Source organism: Borostomias antarcticus (genome assembly GCF_949987555.1).
Source record: "Borostomias antarcticus genome assembly, chromosome: 5".
NCBI classification, from domain to species: domain Eukaryota; kingdom Metazoa; phylum Chordata; class Actinopteri; order Stomiiformes; family Stomiidae; genus Borostomias; species Borostomias antarcticus.
Genome location: NC_140238.1, coordinates 6218434 through 6243969, shown reverse-complemented (window position 1 = coordinate 6243969; position 25536 = coordinate 6218434). Strand labels below are relative to the sequence as shown.

Sequence of the window (25536 nt, the reverse complement as noted above, 5' to 3'; positions counted from 1 at the left end):
CCATCTCTGAGCTACTGTATTTAACATAAAAACATTGCATTCATAAGCCATTGTTCTGACACCATAAGGGGAAGCTTGTCAACGACATGCGACAACAGGTCCTTATCTCTCACATAGCAGCAAATTCACACACATTGCCAACATGATCAATCTGAAATGCATACGGTTGCGTGTCCACCGACAAGCTGTATTTTAGGGCGCTATAGGGACAAGAAAATAACTTACCTGATATAAAATGGTTAATAATAATTTCTGATTATGTCCTCAGTCCAGTCCGTAGGCTATGCTTAGCCACAGGCGACTCCATTTCTAAAAAGGCCGGTTTCCTCTTGAAACGAATAAAGTTTGTCACTAGAGCGCCGATTTGTAGCCTACACCCGTAGATGCAACAGCCAGACATATTGATGGTATATAAAATACTAGTGTTTGCACTAAAATACGGCTCGCTCTGAACTCGTCTGTCTCCACCTGCTTCTGTTTCAAGAATGCCCGCGCATACATAGCTGGGTCTATAATGAACAAATATATGACCCACGCTCTATTTTAACAAATGCTGGGTTTTGTAGCCTCGGCGCTACCAATAAATAACTTAATTAGACGCGTTCTTTCCGAGTAAAATTATTTTTCCGAGGTAGTCTTCTTCTGTGGTGGTGGCGGTGCTTTGAAGCTTCAACCCAGCATTTGTTAAAATAGACCCTTTTGCTTAGGTAAGTGAAGTTTCATGTTTATCTGACACTTGTAAGCTAAATATGAGCGCCTCTCCAACTAGGCCGACACCGATTTATTTTGACGGAAAAGTGAATGGACCAGCAAAGGACTGTTGTCTGGTATGAGCGAGCGGAATGCGACAACGGGACTGAGAAAGGCTACATTTCAACCAGACATTCCAGTGAAACCAGGTAGTCAAAATAACTTACCTGATATAGAATGGGCACCGCAAACACAGGCATTTCTGATGATTTCCTCAGTCCAGTCCGTACGCTTAATAATGGCGATTTCGTCTGTCTTCCTCTGCTACTGTTTCAAGAATGCGCGTGCATACTTGTGCTGACAAGGCTGTAAAAGGGTCTATAATTAACAAATATGACCCACGCTCATTACATAACTTCTATAACATCCAGTGACAAAATATGTCATGGTACCTTGGTATGTCCAAACCAAGGATTGAACTCACAACCTTCGCGGTGATAGGCAGTGCACATGGAGGTATAATATAAACAGCGCACTATCCATTCGGCCACCGCTGACCTGGGAAATCTGTGGACTCTTTTTGTTTTGATGTTCTGGGACCACTGCCTCTTGTGGTAGCAACAATAGAACTGCAGGTCAACAACAACAAGAAAGAGGAAGGGAGCGACAAATAGGATTCCCACTTCTTGGTGGTTGGCTTACAGCCAACACACAAAAATGGCCCATGGGCCCTGGATGGTATCTCGTGATATGGACATGATTGCAGTATCAAACTGTATGTTGTTACCTCCACCTTGAGAGAACGTGCTAAAAAGTAAAGATTTCACTGTGGAGTTAGAATACTACTTCCCACCGACCACCACTGCTCACAGATGTAAAGTATGTTGACACAAATAATAGGAACATATATCTGTATCTACATGATATGTATCAACTTATTATTATTGGTCTAGAAGAGATCAGACCTGAGAGTAACAGACTCTAGCTCCTTCGGTAGGGTGTGTGTGCCTTCAAACCAGTAGGTTGGAGTTCAAGCCCAGGGAAGGGCAACATGTAAATAATGTTGTTTTCTTGTATATTATAGTGATTGTGTTTTGTTTTAGTTTTTTGTAAATTATGTACATAGTGTAAATCATGTATATAGTTTAATAAAAGTGCTGCTCCTGTTGGCATCACTGCAATGCTTGGCATGAGAAGTCATGTAATCTTCCCAGTGTGATGTATGCCACACACATTTCAATTTCTTTATTGGATTTTCAATCAAAGATACAAATCAATATCAAAATTCAACAGTAGCAAGAGTCACACAACGCAGTGCAAGATCACATTCACATAATGTAGTCCCAGCAGGGAGATCAAAGCTATTTATGAATATAGGTAACAGCGTCTTTTCCATATGAAATGACTGCCAATGATGGCAGACACAGAACACACACACAGACATACACACACACACACACACACACAAACACACACACACACACACACACACACACACACACACACACACACAAACATGCACAATTAATAAAAAATGTACAGATAACTAGGGTGAGCATCCCATACAGTAGATGGAACACTCAACAACTAATTAAAATGCTGAGCTGTCATGATCAAAATTCTTCTATGACATCTAGAACAATTCTTCTATGACATCATAACAAAGACAGCTATAGATTCATACAGTAACATCACCATGGAGTGCATTCACTATTGAATTTCCTGTGAACATTTCTGACTTTTCTGATGGCTTTTCAGCATTTAAAGCTTATTATTGGAGTTGCTCTCTTAGTGGCGGTGATCAAGATTGATCCTTCAGACATCAAGGCCTTCAGAGATACCCTGATGTCTTCCATCCTGCCTAAACAGTGGGCTGCCTCTCCACCTGGACCGCGTCACCCACGACTTCCACTTGACTTTGACCTCGCCTCCTTCACTGGTCTTCAAACTGTGACAGAGACAACCGACGCCCACCAGATGGAGACCAGCAGGTTCTGGGTCTGGGACTATATGGAGACCAGCAGGTTCTGGGTCTGGGACCATATGGAGATCTGCAGATTCTGGGTCTGGGACCTGTTAGTTAAGAGCTTAGCGAAAAAGACATCCAACGCCCACCAGAGGACCAGAGTATCCCTGGTCACTCCCATGATCAAAAGACCGACCAGGATCAGGGCTCTGGACAGTGGCACACAGTCCTGGGACCTCTCGGCTAAAATACTCCTTGCTGTGGGAGTTATGGCCCTAGGAGCCACAATCTTCTGCCTTCTAGGAAGAATTAATTAGGGGCAGTCCTAAAGGTAGACTGGGGCACCATGGAAGGGACTGAGGATACAAGGGGCGCAGACTAGCGTTCGTTGGCGTTCTGACATATAATTCGCCATAAAGTAAGATTCTAGTTCATCTGGAAAGGCTTTTTTAAATATTTAGCGTAGAACTATTTAGTCGCAGCACATACGTGTGTAAACTTCCGAAAACTAGGTAGCCTAGCAACATAAACAATAACAATAGCTACCCTAAGTAGTTCCGCTTCCTGAATCCCCTCAAGGATTTATCTACACATCTACAACGGTCGCTTCAATACAAGTCAATGGATTTCATAAAATGATCAATAAAACCCTACAGGATTCATACTTTGCGGCGAATTTGATGTCAGAACACCAACGGACACCAATTACCCCCTCAGTGAGCTTCTTGTCCTTGAAATCGAGAGTTTTTGAATGATTTTTCAAGGTGCCCACCCACATCCATTGTATGACCAAAACGGTGGTAGAGCAATTATCAGACTTTCTCAAAAGTGCTAGTTTTGTCAACGTTTTGATCTGAACCATTGTATATGATCATAAGTAACCTTAAAACAGGGCTTAACATGCATTTTCCCTTTACTACTCCTTTAAGTTTCAAGACTTACAGTAGTAATTGTGTTCTCCCCTCCTCAGGTTAAAAACATAGTAAACCAGGGACTGCGACCAGACAGAGGGAAAAGACAGAAGACTGCTAACAGAAACCTCTGAAACTTTTTGTATTTAGTAAATGATGTACATTTGTAAATGATGTACATTGTTTAATAAAAGTGTCAACATGTATCTGTTATTGAGGTTTGATTGTACCCTAGGCCTACTGAATGGGCTCTGATAGCCCAGGGAGAAAGAGAGAGAGAGGGAGAGAGAGACCTCTGATAGCCCAGGGAGAAAGAGAGAGGGAGAGAGAGACCTTGCCACTTTCTTATCTCTCAATCACCGTCTGTTAATTTTTGTCCACTTACACATTCAACAACTGATGAAATGCATTCTTGGGCAGAGGTCTGTGCTCTCCAAGCACCCTTTCTAGTTTTCAATTTTTTTCCCCGCAAACAATTACAGGGTCATTTTTTTATAGGGTGCCATTTGGACTTCATAACTTGGGATAAAGAAAATGTTGAATTACCTACATTTTCATGTTCTATACATATCTAACTTACTGAAAAACATACTGGTCAAGCTAAGGCGCCAAAATTATATTTTATTTAGATATATTAACAACATGTGACACCTGAAATATGTCCACCCTGTTAATGGAATGTGAGATTTCCTCTGCGTGCTATGAAGTTGCCATTTTAATCCTAATTCGGATTGCACTGTATTATTAAACACAAGGGCCTGCTATCTGGTGAGTGTACGCTCTTGTTAAGAAGTCATTGTTCACTGACACTTTCCCCAGTGCTATTATAAATGCCGTCGTGAAACACCTCTGGAAGAAACATATTTTAGATTCTTCAGCACAAGTTTAGGCCACTCTCTAAAATAAATTCAAATCTGGTTTCAAGTAGTAAACAAGTAGTAAACAATCTTAGAGGAAACACAGATGCCAAAAAGCTCTCTCTCAGATTTAAGTGCAGCTTTTGTCACTGTAGACCATGATATCCTCATGGAAAGATTTGAAACCTGGGTCTCCGGCCAAGTTCTTAACTAGTTCAGGATCTACTGAACTGATCTACTCAACAGTATCTAACAGACCGAACGGTCTTTGTCACTCTTGGTGACCAAAACTCTAAGATGGTGGATATGATGTGGTGTTCCACAAGGTTCAATTCTGGGCCCTGTTTTGTTTATCTTATGCACGTGACCGCTTGGCAGCATCATTAAGAACATCCATCCATCCATCCATCCATTACTCTCAACACTGAGCTACCAAGTTAATATAAAATGTTGTTTCTTCTACCTTAGGGGATAAGGTGATTCCTCTGTTCATCTCCCAGTGTGGGGACTGCAGGTTCTGCAAGAACCCCAAGACCAATCAGTGTGAGAAGGGCTGGTGAGATCATTACACATTCACAGTAGCAATCTTCGGCCTTCAAGCTTTCCTCATCATCTTCTTGTAGATATATTTTCAACTTTTATCTTTCCACTGCTAAATCTGTTTGCTTTGTGATGCAGTCACACATCATTTGAGTATGGTGTAGCAATTTTCATGAGACCGTGGACATTCTTAATGTTTATTATAAAATCATAATGTTTATAAATGTTTATAATGCTTAATTTATGTAAAAAACATCCCTGTGTACAAACCTTTCTAACCAAGGCCAATGATGTCGGAATCCGATACCCGATTTACCTGTAAGGGAAAGAAGGTGCTCCAGTTTATGGGAACTAGCACCTTCTCAGAGTACACCGTGGTCAGTGAGATCGCTGTGGCTAAGGTTCACCCCTCGGCCCCCCTGGACAAGGTCTGTCTCCTAGGCTGCGGAGTCTGCACAGGATATGGAGCAGCTGTCAACACTGCCATGGTGTGTGTGCTTGCGTCTGTGTTTGAGTGAGAGAGAGAGAGAGAAAGAAAGAGAGAGAGAGGATGTGAGTGAGTGAGTGAGTGAGTGAGTGAGTGAGTGAGTGAGTGAGTGAGTGAGTGAGTGAGTGAGTGAGTGAGTGAGTGAGTGAGTGAGTGAGTGAGTGAGTGAGTGAGTGTGAATGTGTGTGTGTGTGCATGTCTTTGGATTTAAGAACTTTGGTAGAACCTTTAATCATTGATATGGTTCCACATGAAAGCTTTGCTTGAATAAATAGTTCTACCTGGAAGCATTTTTTTTTTTACACAGGGTTCTCCTACAGGAACAACCAAATAATCTACAAATAACCTACACATCTCTTTGTTCATAGGTGGAACCCGGGGTCCACATGTGCTGTATTGGGCCTTGGAGCTGTGGGTCTGGCTGCTGTCATGGGGTGCAAGGCTGCGGGGGCTAAGAGGATCATTGCTGTCGACATCAACCCAGAGAAATTTGCGAAGGCCAAGATTTTTGGTGCAACAGAGTTTGTCAACCCCAAGGACCACAGCCAACCCATCAGCCAAGTGCTGTCTGAGTTGACCAATGGGGGAGTGAACCTTTCCTTGGAGTGTGTCGGGAATGTGGCTGTGATGGTGGGTTGGGATTGGTGGGTGGGTGCTTTTGTGTGTGTGTGTGTGTGTGTGTGTGTGCGTGTGTGTGTGTATGCGTGTGTGTTTTAAGACAGGGGTGATGCCATTGATGAGAGATTTATGTCTGTGTTTTTAGTGTTTTTTATTTATTCCTTTTTTTTTTTTTTTACTGCAGTTAATGATGGTAGTTAGATCATTTAAATTGGAGAGTCATGTGCTTGGCTGGTTGATGGCTTGTTTGTGATGACCAGGGTTGAGGTTTGTATTATTGTATATGTATATTGATACTGAGTATCAAATATTTGACTGCAGTAAAATTGAGCAAGGATAGTATGCAAATCAAATGATCTGAGTTAACCTCCAACCCAGTGTCATGGTGGGCTGGACAAACATGGCGGACTTCGCTGCCAGACCCATTCAGCTCCTCGCTGGACGCACATGGAAAGGCTCTGTGTTTGGAGGCGAGTCTGTCAATAAACCTCTTGAGCTCATTAAAGGGTATATTATTATATAAGATGATGTAATCCATATACAAGCTGCTTTAATGACTAATACTATCTAAATGTGAGAATAATATTTCTTTCTCTGCTTGTGTGTGTATGTGCATGGTGGTGGTGTTTTTGGCAGGTTTTAAGGGCAAGGAAGACATGCCTCAGATGGTGAAGGCCTACCTGGAGAAGAAATTGATGCTGGATGAGTTCATCACCCACAACATGACTCTGCCGCAAATCAATGCTGCTATCGAGCTGATGAAGACTGGTGAATGGTGAATGTCTGCATGCTTCATTTATGGGACTGGATGCCAATTTATTTGGAGGGCCCTCCAATAGATCTATAGATGCTCAACTAATTTTTAATTAACATTCAACTAAGTAGGTGATTGTTTATTGACAGTTTGTGGATCATCTGGTCTCGACTGTAGATCATCCGTATCTACGGGCCGTATAATTTGGTGCCTGTGAGACCTCTTCAGATGGAGTCCAAATGGAGTCCAAATGGCAAAATCTTTTGGACTCCTGCTGATTGTCTTGCAATATTTGTTGTTTCACTGCGAAAAATGCCCTTGACATGAAGAGAGAGAGAGAGAGAGAGAGATAGATAGATAGATAGATAGATAGATAGATAGATAGATAGATAGATAGATAGACTTTATTAATCCTGAAGCAAATTGAACAAATGTAATTCTACTACAGTAGACCAGTACACGGTGCAGAGTGGTGACATACTATGTTTTTATACTAAATCAATTTGATAATTTCACAACAGAATAGCCTGAGTATTACAGGGCCCATTGTGTTTTATCAGGCATATTGTACTGAAATGTAAATAGTTTTCACTGGCTGCAGTATAATTGCATGTTCTTCTCTTTGTTTCCAGCATCGGACCGTTGTGAGTGTCACCAGAGTAAGAGAGGACAGTCATCACAACTTTCAACTCTAATTACACTTCATATATTTTTGCACAAGCAATCAAATATTATCACGTTATGAATATTCCATATGTATATTAAGAATAACACAGATTCGATGTTATCTGATTTGAAAGGAAACAACATTAAATTCTTTAATGATTCTTTAATGATAAAATCATTTATTTACACAATATAACACAAATGCACAATACACAGTGACCATGATAGTGAGCAATGTTAAGTAAATGCACATCACTGTTCATATAATATATATATATATATATATATATATATATAGGCTATATATATATATATATATATTAGTTAATATATGCACATCACATGCACATCACTGTTCATTTAATATATATATATATATATATATATATATATATATATATATATATATGTATATATAAGTTAAATAAAAACATTTAAATGTTCATTTTAAATGTAAGTTCAATAAGCCACATTATAATCAATAGTCTCCACAACATCAACCAAAGCACTCAAGGCTTCATGTGTTGTTTTTGCTCGTAGCTAAATCCAAAAAGCCATTCACCATAGAAGACATATTACTTCCAGCTGCTGTTGTATTGGCCGAAATTATGCTGGACAAAAACGCAGCAGATGAATTAACATTGGCCTTTGTCAAATGTTACATTTCAAACATTTGAAATGTAGCATTAAAGTGTTCTTCAGTTACAAGGTTGTTTAAATCAGGCACAGATGGCGCTCTATTGTACCTCTTTATAAGCAGGAGGTACTTGGCTGAAAAAATATTTAAAAGGTGAGAGAGAACCACGGCTCTGTAAAACAACATAGGCCTACAGTATGAGTCACATTTCACAACCACTGTGCAAATGGTCCACCATTATGGGAATGTGGAACGCTTGCATGGACTGTTCTGTCCACTAAGTGGCGCAAGTGTACAGACATAACTCACCGTTCTAAGGAGGCTGCGGCTCTCGCATGTGAGATCCACTGGAGGGTGACAGAGACAGGCCAGAGATGAGAGAAAGCCAACAGAGAACCACTTACATCAATGGATGATGAGAGAATCAGTGATTACTACAGAGCTGCCGTCACCTCTCTGGCCTCATAAGCAGACCTAGTATAACGTGTACAAACAAAAAAAGAAAACAACATGCGAACCACCAGCATGCACGCACCAACCCGGAACCCGGGAACATTCATACACTTTTTGATACAAATTTGTGAATATAGTATAGGAAAAACACACTGGATATTACATACATTTTATGAGTTAACATAAACTGATCAGCTGATGTTCAATCAATACTATTGTTGTTAGTGGAATGAAACTTGGAGGAGATGGTACTGTACTTGTTGACTGCTGAACCTTCCTGTCTGGTTACAGGACTGGCAGAGGGGCATTTAGGGGGAGAGCCAGGGTGAGAGGGGCATTTAGGGGGAGAGCCAGGGTGAGAGGGGCATTTAGGGGGAGAGCCAGGGTGAGAGGGGCATTTAGGGGGAGAGACAGGGCGAGAGGGGCATTTAGGGGGAGAGCCAGGGCGAGAGGGGCATTTAGGGGGAGAGCCAGGCTGAGAGGGGCATTTAGCAGGGGAGGAAGAAGGAGAAGGACATCTGGCAGGAGAGTGAGGGGGAGAGGGCCGTTTAGCAGGGGAGGCAGGAGAAGAGGTACGCTTGGCGGGATACTTGGGATTCTGTTTCCTAACAAGGGAGATATTCCTCATGAAAGAGAGAGAGAGAGAGAGAGAGAGAGAGAGAGAGAGAAATGCATGTCATCAACTGAAACAAATGCACACACACACACACACTATACACTGACACTGTGTGTACACACACATACACACGTACACACACGCGCACGCACACACACACACACACACACACACACACACACACACACACACACACACACACACACACACTCACACACACACACATACAATGGGGCTATAAGGGTGAGTCTTACTTTACTGCTATGGGAGTACATGTTGATTAATACAATACCATATTTTGTTGGCTATGAGGAGTGCCTACCTGCTTTTGCCATATTTCTAGCCAAGGTGAGACAGACCTTGGAGTGAGGTGTCCACACAGGGGCCATGAGTAACATCTGTATAAGCACAAGGGAACTAATTACTGTAGATACATCAATAGTGACTTATTAAGCCAGTGTGTCATCAAAAGTGGGTGTCATCTATGGATGTCATCTATGGACTGGTGTTCAGTAGTGTAAGTACTGTAAGTGGCCAGATCTGTCAGTTCACCAAGAAGGAGTTTCCCAGCACACTGGCGCGAGGGGGCCTACATGACAGAGGTATATCATCGATTCTTTAGCCTCCTAGACACATCATTCTTTTCATAGAGTACTTTGTCGCTTTGTTTCACAGGAAAATATCACACACGTTTGTGAACCCTTTAAAAACCTCAACCCAAAGTGAGGGGAGACTTACAGGAGCTCACACAGGTTTTTATTACCGTTTAGGACAATTTATGTACTGTTCTACCTAACCTCACTTCACCAGGCTCTCCCCGGGGAAGAGAGCCTGGTTTCCATTCACTATCCACCCTTGGACTATTTCGCTTTGCAGTAGTGTTTTCTGATCTAAGCGGATAAAAATATGTCCATATTTTATTCTAATTTGTAGCGCCTAGCGAGACTAGGCTGCTCGATTTGGCATTATTGGATGACAGGATCCCAGTGGGCTCTAGCCTGGAAACCAACCAGCCTGGTGACGCGAGGTTATTCCGGGTTATTCACTATCAGATTCATATCCTGTCTTGAACCTGCCTACTCCAAACATGTAGCCTATCAGGGACATCTAACTTGCCCTTGACCCGTCTGGTAAAATATACAAAGCAATAGGTCCCAGACTATCCCCTAGACCGGTAAAGTGCAAAGTGAATGGCCCCAAGCTATCTAGAGCCCGCCTTAACCTAAACTAATCGGCTCAGCCTAGAGTGGGATAGAAGATAGCTTGGGGCCATTCGGTTTGTGATGCATTCCGGTCGAAGACGAAGTTGCACCTGCTGGATACAATTTTGTATCAGGCAGCAGATGCAACTTCGCCTTCGACCGGAATGCAAACCGAATGGCCTAAAGCACTCTCTGGGCTGAGCCGATTGGTTGAGGTTCTAGTAGGGTAGAAAATTTGCTGACGCTCAGCAGACGTATCCTATACCTATTACTTATGTTTGGCAAACCTGTTTCAGCATTGCATTTTTTGCAACCTGGTGGAAAAATACATTCCAGCATGGAAACAAGTAAAACTGGAAATGACAAGTAGCCTAAACGAGGAAAACCAGTCACGTTGTGCTCTCCGCGAGAACGCACACGGGTCGTTAGCTCCAAAGGCAAGCACATTCCTTGCGTTCAGGCAGTCATAGCTGTTATGGCTGCTATATCGTTTAATGAGGTATAGTAAAACAACATTTTTGGGGAATTCATCTTTTTTGTTTTATTTTATACGGGTCATTCAGCAAGCCTGGATGCTGGATCAGGGGTCAGTGCGTAACCCAGGAGAGTTGAGGTGACGTACAGCGAGAAGTGAGTAGAGAGAGTGTTGCTAATGGTGACAAGTGTTTTGATGACACGGTTGTTGGATGGAGCCTCTGTGTTACTCTGAGAGGGGAGCATGGATGTATTAGGGGGGGAGCTTATACTGGAAAACTTTGTGGCGTAGAGAGCGCGCGCGCGCGCGCGCGTGTGCGTGCGTGCACGTGTGCTTGCAGTCAAGGGCAACTGAGGGGTGACAAATCACCAGCCAATTATTATAATTAAGCCTACATAGCTTCTGTTAATTAGAAAAGCATTAAGTGTATTTCAAACTACAATAGGCTATGTAGGATATTAAGCATTTAAATATTTCCATATTACCATGATAAATTGAGAGGGATCAGTCAATGAGGACCTCCATGAAAACCGCTTCAGGAAAAATGCAGCTTGGAGCTGAGGGTGCCTTCTCCCATTGAGGAACGGCCACACCAGGTTCAAACTGCCTGTCAGCAACATGGGACATTTTTCTCTGGCCTTATTTGGAGAGTAAGTTCAATTTTGAAAATCCAACCGACAAAATCCCGGCCCCTCCCTTCAGGCCTCCCTCCAAAACCACTCCTCCAAACTGGGTGAGAACAAATGACACTTGCTACTAGGCAGGTAGGTAGGTTGACAGGCAGGTGCAAACAAACAAACAAACAAACATCTTTATTCGTCATACAGTGAAACAGCACACAGTGTGGGGGTCAGCGACGCCGAAACGCACACACGCATGCACACATACACACACACACACACACACACACACACACACACACACACACACACACACACACACAGATACACACACGAGTGACAGGAGCGTCCACCGATGAAATTCTTCTCCTGCTCTTGACCCATCCCGTTGTCCTTCCTCCAAGGACAGCCGGGAGCAAACAGGTGCTCCTGTCCATCTTCATCAGGGACAGACAGCAATCAGCAATCTGTTCTTCTGCATGTTTTTTGTATTCTTTATGGCAGCCCATGCAAACCCCATGCAAACGAGGTGAGGGTGTAATGCACTGGGGCCACCGTGCCACCCATGAGAGATTTGGGGTTCAGTGTCTTGATCAAGGACACTTCAAAAAGTGCTTCTGCGCCAAATCACCTGGCCTCGTGTGACCATCCTGATCTTGCGAGCTAACATTCTGTTTCTCTCGCAAATCAGTCTCTGTGCCAGCTCAGAAAATGATCCTGCCAATCAGCGTTCTACAGTATAAGGAAATACAAACAGCTACGCTGGGCTGGTTTAGGTGTGACGACAGCGAGGAGCGGTTGAAGTTAACGTGTGGTTCATCAAAACACCTGCCACGTATTTTTGAAAGTGCCACTGCCTGCCCTTTTCCAAACAGTTTCCAATGGAGAGTTCCCAGATGGTTATGTGAAGCAAACCATCTGACGTGTCAGGTTACAAATACCCAACCTTTCATTTGACCTTTGCACTAATGAGGTTCTCCCGCATAGCCATGACACGTTCTTTAGTAGGCTACTGTAGATCTGTTCATCTACTGTACTTCACACATGTTCTCATCACACTGAATCTGTCTAATACAGTATATTCCCCAATGCCCAGTGCATCAGTATTTGAGTGTTTGCCATAGTAGACTGAACTTCAATGCCAATTTTCTTATTTTCTTATAATTATTATGTTACATGGCTCCGTATGCAATAAGGAGCCCTGAAACAAGACCACTATACAACTAGGGATCTTTTTTGAATATGCTACTGGTGCCATTCCTTTCAAAACATTGTAGCCTAAACTAGACAGCAACAGTTGTACTGGCTAGATATACCGTAGATAGTCTTTGTACAACGTAGAGATTAAACTAGCTAGCTAGCTGGCGACATACATGATCTAATTGGTTAGCTTTTCCCTACTGAGAAATGCAATAATATTGGCAATGCGTGTCTAAAGTGCCAAAGCGTGTCATATGAAAGCATGAAGTTGTAAAGTTGCAAAAACATACTGTAGTATGAGGCTTGCATGCATTTTAGCTCTTATAAAAGTAGATGACAAAAATATATCAAAGCTATTTGGTCTCGCAATCTGAATTCATTTCATACTCTTATTATTGTGATTGTTTTGCATTCCAGGCTATAGTGTGGGAACAGTAAGACTATGTTCACAACCCACATTACTGGTGAATCATAACAACCATGGGGCCTATTGGCTCAACTAAAAGACCACCTTCCCAGGGGTCTAAATACAGACTACAAACATAACAAACTTCTTCCTCACTGGATCTAACCGCATGACTTCATACTGGGTGTGGGAATTATGACATTCAATCAAAATATACTGGTGATGACCTCAGTTTGGATAGATGGCCCTCTGTGATACCACATGTGGAGGATGACATAATGGCCTAGAGAGGAAAGGGACTGTCAAACAGTTCCTCTTTGTGTTGTTGTGTAGTGATTCGTTTTGAGGGGCAGAAGGCAACGAAAAGAGGCTGTGTTCTCAGGTCACCTGGCTCTGCAGGTGCAGTACGGTAGCTGGATACAGTACAGTAGCTACCTGGTACAGTACAGTAACTGGGTACAGAACAGTAGCTACCTGGTACAGTAGCTACCAGGTACAGTGCAGTAGCTGGGGAAAAGCCATGATAAAGAGTGAGCGAAGAATCAGAATTGACATGGGACCGAATTAACTGAGGACCGAAACTGACTGCAGTTAAGAATTGTGTGTGTGTGTGTGTGTGTGTGTGTGTGCGTGCGCGCGCGTGTGTGTTTGTGTGTGTATGTTAGAGTGCGAGAGAGAGAGAGAGAGAGAGAGGAGAGGGGGGTGGTGAAATAGAGGTGGGTATTATTTTGTGTGTGTGTGTGTGTATATACAGGTATATGTCTCTCTCTCTGTGTGCGTGTGTGAGCATTCTATGGTTATGCAAAACACCACTGCACCCGCAGTCCTGTGACAGATATGTGTTGCCAGAACTGCTGTTGAGATGGTTCTGTGATGCAACACAGGGAAACTCACAAGAGAGCGATGCTGTATGCTTGTATGAGAGACAGTATGCTTGTGAAATAGTTGAGCGTGCTGTTTTTGTGTGGATGACTATGCTTGTGAAATAGTACTAAGATGGGCAGGTCTGTTTTTGTTTCTATCGGTTTTGTTTGCTTTCCCACTTGGTGGTAACGTACCTGTCATATTGACTATACACTCAGTTGATGTATACAGTGTGTACTTAAATATGACCACCGTCTGATGATACTGTACAGTACTTCTGGTCAATATGCTCGGCTCCAGATGCTACAACAGTCTGTGTCATATATCAAACACCAGTTGAAACAGCCTCATAGCATGGAAGCCATCCATTACATCACATTACAGTCATTTAGCTCACGCTTTTATCCAAAGCGACTTACAATAATTGCATTTAACTTAGGAAAAGCCAATATACTACTATTTGCCAGAACTCACAAGTGCATCTCCGTTCTAAAACAGACTAAGAGCATAATCTAGTGCTGAAGGCAAAGTGCAAGAATAGAAAACACTCACTTCACACTATGCTTAAAGGGGCTATAGATAATTTTTTTGCATTGTTTAAAAAAGACATCCACAGAGCTTTAAGAAAGGTGTGGAAAAAAAGTATTGGGTCCCAAATGAATGTTGTGTTTATCTCGGCATGAGAGGTCTGAGGTATGGTTCCCACCACCCACCTCTAACAAACCCTTTAATACTCACCAGGTTAATTCAGTTTGTTTTGAGTGTACTGGGCCAGTATACTATCTGAATGCCAACGTTCTGGAAAGGATTGGCAAGTGGCAACCTGTAACCTGACTAGCTCAGCAACTGGTAGTTCCTCAGGCTGCCTTTGGGGTTGGGTGGCTTCTGCCACTGTCACACTTTTCCCAGCATGGGAGAAAAGCTCAGCTGTCATGGCGGGGACTGAGATAGTCTACTAGCTAGCCAAGCCAGCCAGCTAGCCATCTTGCTATATTTCCAGCTGCCTCAGCTGCTAACTGACTGAGGCACTGAGCAGGGTGGTTAAATATAGACCAGTTTAGCCTCGGCGACTCCACTCAAAGACAGAGAGAGAGGGACAATGGAGGAGTAGCCAGTGAAAAGACTTGGCCTCGTGACAAAGGGACATCACACCGCACCTCTCCCTCCCCGTTGGGTGACGGCTCTTTTCAAACTCGGAGGCGTGAGCGGGAAGAGAATTGCGTCTGCCTCCTTAGCTCCTACGGCGCTACTTTCTCTCCTTTTTTCTCTCTCACCCTTTCTCCCTCCCTCCCCTCTGTGTCCTGCGCTTTCTGTCACATGCACACTTCAGCTGATTCCCAAAAGAGTGCATCCTTTGGACCGACGTGCAGGGAGGGAGGGAGGGAGGGAGAAAGAGAGTGTCTGATAGAGAGAGAGGAAGAGAGAGGAGAGTTGGAACAGGGCAGAAGAGGGTGAGGTGGAGTGGGAGAGAGAGAATTAGAAGAGCTGAACAGGGGAGTGGAGATAGAAAGAGGGACGAGGAGAGAGAGAGAGAGAGAGAAAGAGAAAGTTGACTCTTTCCCTCCAGTATAGCATTTCCTTCTTGATCTGGAGTCCTAAGAGGAGAAGAGGCGGAGAGAGAGAGAGAGAGCTCCACTCTATGGTGATGGCACTCATTCTGTGAGTGGGCAGCAGAGGTGGACTACAGAAGAGAGAGGTCTTAAAGGGACATTCTACTGTAAAACAAGTCTTCTGCAGGATTACCTTCAGTACTATCTATTGTGAAACCCTGGGGACCATACAAGAGCAGGTAAGACCGTTTTCTCTCTGTCCGCTCTGCTTGAGCATAAGCATGCCCCCCTGCAGCCCCTCTTCAGTGTGAGGACTTGGAAGTCTAACCATGTGCCTTTTCGGGCATAGCAGAAGCTAAACTTATCATCTGTAATAGCACTACAAGTTTGAAAAGTTTTTATAGCCGTTACTGAACTTAGTCATGTGTTTGTATACTGATAAGGGAGTGTTTTGAAGTTGTACCTGAGAGCTGTGAGACTGTCAGTTTTGCATTGTATGAATGGAGATATTTTATATTCATATATAAGTTATCAAACAATATTAAACTGTATTGAGTTGCTGACATGATTTACATTTAAGAGGCAATAACTTTAGTTTTGTCTCAGGGGATAGACTAGTCAATGTAAAAAGTCAGACGCTGGCACTGTTTAGCATGTACAGGAAAGAGAGGGTCTTGAATCCAGTATTTCACAATGGCTGTCATCTTTATCCAATACCAGTGCGCAAATTTCGTGAGTGTGTGCTACAGTATGCGCTGGAACAAAAGCACACATACTCCCAGGAGACTGAAATCTGGCAGCAGAACCCAGACAAATGACGCACCCCTGAGATATTGAGACCGGGAGATAAGGAACAGCTAATCCACATGATTCTTCAGTTTACATTTGGAACAGATTTATCTCCCGAACCTGTCTTGTGTGTGTGTGTGTGTGTGTGTGTGTGTGTGTGTAGGGTTAAGGGCAGCAGGGGGGGGGGGGGGGGTGAGTCCCATCTGTTGGGAAATGACAGGTAATATGTATTTTTTAATGATGTCAAATGATTGTCATTAAGACGTATAATAGCACATTTGGTTTTGATTAAATCAACCCTCCCCCCCTTGTCAAGTCACGCATCACATCCTCGGAGCCCAGCCAGGGCGAGCGGCGAACCTCCCTTTTAGAAGGGAGTGAAGAAGAAGAAGAAGAAGTACAGCATGTAGCTGGAAGTCGCTGTCAGCAATCTCCGCTGCACCTATCTGTCTCTGTCTGGCCGCTAATGTGCAACAGCTACGGGGGGAGCCGCCTCCTCCTCCTCTGGCTGATGTGCTCTCCTTGCGTTTAATGATATGGCGGTCCCCCCGTGAGGCGGGAGGGATCGAGCAGACGGAGAAGTATTCCTCATTAACATTTTTGCACTAGTTCCAGGCTAAGGATAAGCCGATCCTTTCCAAATGTTGGAGGGGAGCGTTTTGCACATGGGAGCACTTTGCTTACAGGTCACCGCAGTTCAAGACATACCTTGTAGTGATAACGGATGAAGCATAATTGCCATGTGTCTCTTTAAACCTTTGATGAGTAGGCTACTTTGAGGTTAGTAGGCTTACTGCGGTTTAGTCTTCTAAATGTTCCCATTCAGAAATCAATAGCAAAATGATTGGCAAACAGAAACCAAAGCGATTCATGCACAAAACATCTAGGCTAGTCCATAGCAATGCTCAACAACCTGTTGATTTAGGGGACCTCATGCCACTACATTAGTATTGCCTTACGTCACTTCGATACTGTATCTGACCGGGCCTGTGATAAGGTAGGACATAGCAGAGCAGTGAGGTAACATTGCTCTCAGCGAAGGAATGAGAGCTGAAGGGAGAGATGGTACTCTACTGTGCCCTGCTGATCCACTGACTACATGGCACCGTGTGAATGGATGGTCACTACTTGTCAAAGGGCTTTTTATAACTTGCATAGAGTGTGAATTCCATGTTGGGGATGTTGTCATGTCGTTTCTGATTATGAACGAGGGCTCTGATTGCTGCACTCTGAGTGGGAAAAAAAATGATTCAGATGTACAGTAGCCTACTGTATGCATGGAAACTTACAGTAGTAGTAGTTGATTAGATTTTGTGTGCAGTGGCAATGTTTCGGCTGTGGTTTCATAAACTTATAACTTGAAATATGATGTTAATAAAATACCTGCTGCTACTGCTGCTGCTGCTACTACTACTACTACTACTACTACTACTGCTGCTACTACTACTACTACTGCTACTACTACTGCTGCTGCTACTACTACTACTACTACTACTACTACTACTACTACTACTACTACTACTACTACTGCTGCTGCTACTACTACTACTACTACTGCTGCTGCTACTACTACTACTACTCCTACTACTACTACTACTACTACTGCTGCTACTATATAACTTAGATGTACAGTAAATCAAGACAGAGTATAGGCCTCATAGTAACTAAAGGAGAGATATCCAGTAAGGAGATCTACTCAACTGCTCAGCAAGTCTCAAGTGCACTGCAATCAGCATTCCCTAGGAGGAGCTGACACTGAGGTTCTGAGGGTTCTCTTCACCTGGACAACTCACTGACCCACTCTTCACTCTCCTCAAGTGTTGAGAGAGAGAGAGCGTGTGTGCGTGTGTGTGTGTATGTGTGTGTGTGTGTGTGTGCACCACTATGGGGGCCAGCAGGAGATCTGGGGGTGTGACCCTGACCATATCCCCTGGTTGGGGCCACGGGGGGGCGGGGCTGGGTCAGTCACCACTCTCAGTGGTCAGGGTGGTAGCCTATAGGGCTTGGTGGTGAGACCATGGTGACAGCTGTTGTGACACATGCAGAGCCCCCCATCATATAGCCTCTTAGTCATGAATGCAAAAAATGTGCTTTGGACTGTCATGGTTCTACACACAATGGTTCTCCGTGCAACTCTTGACTTTGGTTTATAAAAAGAATCTCTCTTCCAAAACCCAAGGGAACTCAAAATGTCTCAAGCTTTTAATGTTCAAACCCAAGCTTTGTTGTTCAGACAGACAACACTGCTGTTTTTTTTCCCCAAACCACCGTGCCTGTGTAGTATCATATTAGCCTACAACTGGACTTGTATTGTTAGTTTATCAATTTAACCACAAGCCTTGGTTAAATTGATAAAAAGCAGAGGTCAGTTATTGAAATGTTCTTTGCTCTGGTATGACATTTTACATGAATGTATGGAATGAAAGTCTACCGTGTCACTGTTTTGTCTAGTTTATCAGTTGCTTAGATAAGAATTGCTTTCCATTGCAAATTGACCTGGCCTAATCCCAAATCACCTTTGCCCTGTCCCCTACTTCACAAGCAGGACATAGTAATAATGAATAACTACTGCGCCATCATAAGTGCAATAGTGCAACAGTGCACTTACCAACTTCTGCAAGGAAACTATACTTTTCTCAGGCTTTGGAAGAGAGACCACTTCAATCCTACCAAGACAATAAACAATCAGTGATCTCAACCACGCTCCCTCCCTTGCTCTCAGCGGGGAAAGACGGGAAGTGACATCAGTCATGTTCCAGTGGCTCACTGCAAGAGGTCAGACTGCTGCAGAGTTCCATCTGTTGTGTGATGTCATCAATTTTAAAGGGTTTGGCTATTTGCTGACTGCATTGCAGCTAAAGCAGAGAGAGACGCCACTCAGGCTGGTTCTCATGCACTGACTAATGTCTGCCCTGGCTGACTGGTTCAATCACGTCTGCATTGGTTGACTGGTTCAACTACGCCTTCACTACCTGACTGCTTCAACTGTGCCTTTACAGGCGTTCATTCAACTGTGCCTGCACCGACTGACTGGTTCAACTGTGCCTGCACTGGCTGACTGGTTCAACTGTGCCTGCACCGACTGACTGGTTCAACTGTGCCTGCACTGGCTGACTGGTTCAACTGTGGTCAGTGTTGTTGTTTTTTCTAGTGCAAGTGTTTTAGAAATCCCTCCGATTTACAAGCAATGTGCATGTTCAGGTCAGTTTGGAGCACTGAACTCTGTCCTCTCTCTGCACCATAATCAATACTGGTCACTGTTGTCTTGTAACTTTAGGCCCAGCTCCTCTGGCTATCACCGCCTTGCCAAACAGTCTTCTGGCTCTCCTGCAAAGCGACACACACTCACAGGGAACACTGGACTTGGGTCGGCTACACCGAGGAGGTGGTGGTGGTCGTGGTGGTTGGGGGTGGGGGGGGGGGTGGCTTGTGTTGAACAGTGCCCAGTGCCCACCCAGGAAGTCATGTTGCCCACCTATTTGATTATGTACTGAGTCATGTCAAATTGTTTAATTCCAGTAAATTAACTTCAAACAGCCTAAACATTTGTGATGGCCGGCCCACTCAGAAATGTTATTCTAGAACTGCCGCTGCACCAGGCTGGGTCTGGAGCGATGGTATTCTAGAACTATCGGTCAGGCCTTCTGACTGGCTAGAAGCAGTTGACCTCATGACTCCATCTATGCTGTATCTGCCCCACCCACGCGTCGCTCGTTTTCTGATCTCTATTTCTGGACCGATCTGAACTTGACCCCTATCTTGATCACCGCCCCGTCAGGATCTCCTTTCTAAGACCATATCCAATCATGTCACGCGAACAGAGGAATTTTGTGCTCAATTGGTTGGTGTCGGTTTACACATGCCCAGTCCTACTCTTCTAATAGATTCAATGAATGGTGTTGCAATGGGGGAGTTGAACTTTAAGGATCACTAAATATTTTGTCTAACATACTATAGGTGTTAGAAAATGACAGTGTGATTAATGGACTCTACCTGGAAATCATAGCGTCTATGGATATTATATTGATTTGTAAATTATTTGTTGTAAACTGATATATGGTGCTACAGCTGCATCAGGTGATGGTGCCTGACTGATGGTGCCTGACTGATGGATGTTCTAGCTGCTCCATCTCCAGTCAGGGTGCCTGTGTGTCCATGGACTACGTTCTGGTTCTCATCATGCTGAGATGTCTGGGGCGTGGAGGCCGCATCATGTTAAGGTCATTGCCTGCATGGCCTGCTTGTTCAGAAGCCTATAGGGAAATTACACTTCGCTGATTGGAGAAACCCTAACTGCTGAAGCGTTGGTCACCTCCAATCAGAGGATGGGGTTGTGGATCCGGGACATGAAGAGGACACTATGAGGTGTAACCTGCTACCTGAGGGGACATTCTGCCGTCCTAGCAGGACATGTCAGCAGCAGATGAACAGTTACTGACTTATTGAGATATTAATAGATACTTACATGTATCACTACAGTAAGATCAACTGCAAGGTGTCTGTACTATGAAAGAAATACTAGATGAAAAACCCTGTTGGATTTAACCTGTAACAGAAATTACAATTGCGGTAGACATAGACTTGGCATATTGGAGTGCTTATTGGCTATGCATGTCTAAACTGCTTGAGCAGTCTGACTCAAGAAGAAAACTAAGTTATCTCAATATTCCTGGAACAAGGCAGTTAATAACTGATTCCTAAAGGTCACTGTTTGTCTGGATTGGAATGTACCGCCTGAGAGTCGAAGCGAAGCGGTTCGTACCATCACATGGGGAAGAGGGGCTTGCAGATGCAAAAAACTGTGATATTTGATGGATCAAAGTTTGCACCAAAGCCAAGGCACAGTTTGATTGAAACATTAATTTATTGAAATTATAATATTTGTATATTTCTAATATATATTTTTTTATTTTAGAGACCGAAGAGCCTTTCAAGCCCCACTGGATTTTATCAGTGTCTTCTGGCATTCCGAGTTGCCAAGTGTTCTGTGGCCGAACAAATTCCCGGTCCTTATTTAGTCACATAGCACTGATGTTTCATGCTCTCCCCAATCAAACCATTCATTTCCCCCAAACTCTTCAGGCAGCTGCTGGGATATGACTACTACTAGAACAGACATCACAGGTCAAAATAGGATCACAATTTCATTGACCTATTTAGGAGATAAACAGAGTAGAGAAAGATCTCCCACACAAATAACAACAACAACAACTTGACACGAAGGAGGCAAAGTAATTATACCTATAATTATACCTGCTGGTTATTTAAAGCTTCCCTGACAAATTTGTATTTTATGGCTTGAGGATTTGTGCCCATACAGCAAGGGGTTAAATTTAGGTGGAATAACCAGCCATCTGCTGTCCTATCTCACAGAAATGCAACCCTTATCTTGAAAATATCAAGCAGTATAGGCTGCAAATGGCAACTGATTACTGAAATTATACAGCCATTTCCCTCCCAACATGGACCAGAAGCATGTAAGACTGAAAGAGACCCTATAAATATCATTGAAAGACAGCTGGACTTGGTGGTCAGGGACTGGCCTTACCCAGAACTGTGTGGGTAGACATGGGATTCCATCTTAAATTTAGGCCCAGGCCTTGACAGGCCCATCTTCATACAAGTATGTGAGTTAGCTTGGGTATTAGATGCAGGCAAACAGTAACATACTAGATGGTTTCGATTCCATGGATGTGTGGGCATCCCAGACATGATAAAGATTTCAGATAGCAGCCTATTGTATGCCAGACCTCTCTCCCAAAATGAAAGGGGTGGGGGTGGGGGGTGGGGGGGGTACATTATTCCAAATCGGGAATGTAGGCCACGTGCCTTTGGAATGTCCATTTGCCCCTGAGAATTCCCTTCAATCAAGATTGAAGCGACCGCTGTTTTGATGTGGATAGTCATCCGTTTCAGAGATGGGAAGGGGATTTCAGAGAAAGCACAATATTGTAGAGTGCAAGGAGGTGGTCTTATGACATTGGAGAGATAGATTATCTTAAATAGTTGTATTTGAGCAATATCCAGTTGGCTATCTATCTAAGCTATAATTAACCTTGGTCCATGAGAATGTTCATGAAAAGCATATTCATACACATAATATTTCACAATACTGCAATCTGGGAATTAGAGGTTTTATAATTGAACTGTGGTGGGAGGAAAAACAATAGTTTTCCTGGAGTTTGGCAGCAAACTTGAGCCGACGGGGCCTGTTGAGCCGACGGGGCCTGTTGAGGGAGCTAAAGTGTTGATACAATCTTTAATGGACGATGGGGCTCAGTGGGAGTTGGAAGAAAGCATACTGCAGATTAAGAAGCCGTTGAAGCTACACGCTGGAAAGATGTGTTTACTTCATTATAAAGTGAAAAGAAAACAGTAGCCTATGTTGAAGGTCCAAGCTTTGCCTGTAGCAAGAGTTTAAAAACATTGTTCAGGATGTTTTGAACCTTGTGTGGGTAGGAGACCGGATAGTTTCAGGATAGAGTCAGTGGAATGTGTGTATGGTTGCTCTCTGACCAGCTCTAACCTATCATAACCCTTATTTAAAAACAGAAAATGCCACATAAACATTTGGGGATGGTCAGTGTAGAGGCCATGTATTTCTCATATTGTTCTAACCCTAGTAGTTCACCACTATGCCCATAAAACTCTCTTTCCACAAACTCCATGGGGATACTCTACTTCCGATCATCTTTAGACACAGAGCTCACAACTAAAGCTACGACCACACACTTGCCTTCAGCTCCCCTTATAAAGTGAGTGGCAGAAAAAAGTAAAGCCGACATACACATGGAGTATGGCGTCGACCCAGAAACTATTTATAAACTGGAGGGGGCCGGTTTGGCGTCACACGTTTGGCGTTCGGCAAGATCTAATCCCTTGTTCGAGTCACGTACTGTACTGGAGCTATTTCATCACCATCACAGCGGGCAGGACTTCTGCGCCCGTACGGCGCCCCTGTGGTGCCCCCTTACTGCCTCTTTAGTGCCCCTTTATCCCTGGCTGCACCCCTTTCTTCCAAACACGTTGGCATAGATAGAAAACAGGCTGGCATGCAATAGATGGGCAGATTGCAGGCTGGCATATTGTACTGTAGGATAACTGTATTGCCTTAGTTGTGGGTGTTATTCTGTGTGAGATGTGTACAGATAGGATAGGAATCTTTAAACCAGGGAGTTCTTTTTCACAACCCCTTCTTGCACCTGGGTTGTTTTCCGGGAATCTACCACGATTCAAAGATGTACGTTGCAGTCCTTGTTGAACGTCTCTCAGACCGGAATCTTCAGACCACTACTAACAAGGAAGATAAACATTCTCTTTGCGCAGATCTGAAACCTCCAGTGACCCACTGTCAAAACTGTATATACAGTATCATAACACACACCTGCACACCCGCATGCGTGCACACACACACACACACACACACACACACACACACACACACACACACACACACACACGCACACACACACACAAACTGCTGTAATATACATAGTTTATATTAAACATCTTGCTCTCATCAGAGTGCAGTGATCCAGTGTTGCACCGCTGTGCTATGACTCCATCGTCCATGGTTTCGAAAGGCCTCTCGGAGAGGTTGCTGAGAAGCAAGCATGCAGACAGTGTTGATCCCACATGTAAATCAACCCCTAACTAATCCCAAATCAGAGAGAGAGAGAGACAGAGAGAGAGACAGGGAGAGAGAGACAGAGCGAGAGAGAGAGAGAGAGAGAGAGACGGACAGAGAGAGAGAGACAGAGAGAGAGAATGCGTGACATAGCCTTGTGCACTCACTTTGGGAATGAGGCCTCGGAGCATGAGTCAGGGGTCGCAGGTCCATCGTCGGGGAGGTGCGGCGGGGGATTTTCGACTTCAGTTCTTTATCTGTAAGTCATTAAGAGTGCTGATGTCATACTTGAGCGTCGTCACAAGTGGAACACATGGTCAGTGTCAGAGGCCTGCTGCTGGTCCATTAATCAAACGCCCCTCTAGGGGGCGAACAGGGGAATTCAGCACTGTGCGATTTCACACACGAGCCAACGACCCGCGCTACATGTTTGGACTGCAAAGGACACTGTATGATGCAACAGTTGATGAATGTAACTCTAGACTCCCCCCCTTGATCTCACACCAGACATCTAGGGCTAGAGTAGAGTAGAATATAATTGTCCATGCAGGAGAAGTCATAGACAGCAGAAGTCATAATATAGAATAGAATAACACTGGTAATGTCGTCTTAGTCTAGAAGCCTATTGGATCATACTTTTTCTCGATGCATGTCAGATGTACCTCCCAAACACCCTTGTGTGTGCCAGAGTCCTTCCAAACTGTCAACACCCACACGGCAGGAGGTATGAGGCAATGTCCAGTATGTGAGAGAACAGGATGGGACAGAACACACACACACACACACACACACACACACACACACACGGCAGTGAGACTGTCTGTTGAACATTATGGCCTAGCATGGATAGATTATGGCACCCGATACATGAAAGGACATGGTTAATTTGAGCGTTCTAGTTAACCTTACACCTAGCGATGGACGTTGTACTAGATTGTAACTGATGGCTGAGTGTAGTGTCCCTGTCCATGGTATCTTTGTGGTCACTCACTCACTCACTCACTCACTCACTCACTCACTCACTCACTCACTCACTCACTCACTCACTCACTCACTCACTCACTCACTCACTCACTCACTCTCTTCTCTCAATGACTAATATGAAAAGGTTCACAATTTCTATGAATGTACCTAATCATAATGTACCATCAGTGAACTCTTCACTATATTGACTGATGTGATGAGCAGGTGTAGGATTCAACTGATTGCCCACTCAGTTGTCATGAAGTGCATTGATCAATTGACATGCTTGAAATTGATTCAGTTAACATTAGCAATCGTTGATTTGTTGACAGAATCAATTTTGCTACTCATACACTCTGGCTTTAGCATTAGGTTATGCTCTTAGTCACTTGTTTAGAAAGGAGATGCACTGCCTTCATTAAATGCAATTTTTGTAAGTCGCTTTGGATAAAAGTGTCGGCTAAATGACTGCAATGTAATGTACAGCACTACAATGTAATGAGGCACCTTGATTCCTGTGATTCAGTTGACACCTACTCAGACTCTTGAATCATCTTCCTATTGAATCTTGTAAGAATCAACTTCCTCTCGAATCCTGTAAGAATTGTCCTCTCTCTCTCTCTCTCCCTTCTGTACAGGTAGAGA

At 43.7% G+C, this 25536-nt stretch overlaps 1 protein-coding gene across 1 annotated transcript; it reads left to right on the top strand.

Moving 5' to 3' along the window:
* Positions 1-2733: 2733 nt before the first annotated feature.
* On the top strand, positions 2734-6848 carry LOC311309223 (alcohol dehydrogenase 1-like; the record flags this gene model as incomplete). The annotated part of the gene is made up of 6 exons (XM_084438404.1): positions 2734-2875; positions 4893-4980; positions 5248-5454; positions 5820-6095; positions 6448-6539; positions 6706-6848. The coding sequence occupies 6 exons, from the start codon at positions 2734-2736 to the stop codon at positions 6846-6848; spliced, it is 948 nt and encodes a 315-aa protein (XP_084294530.1).
* Positions 6849-25536: the final 18688 nt, after the last annotated feature.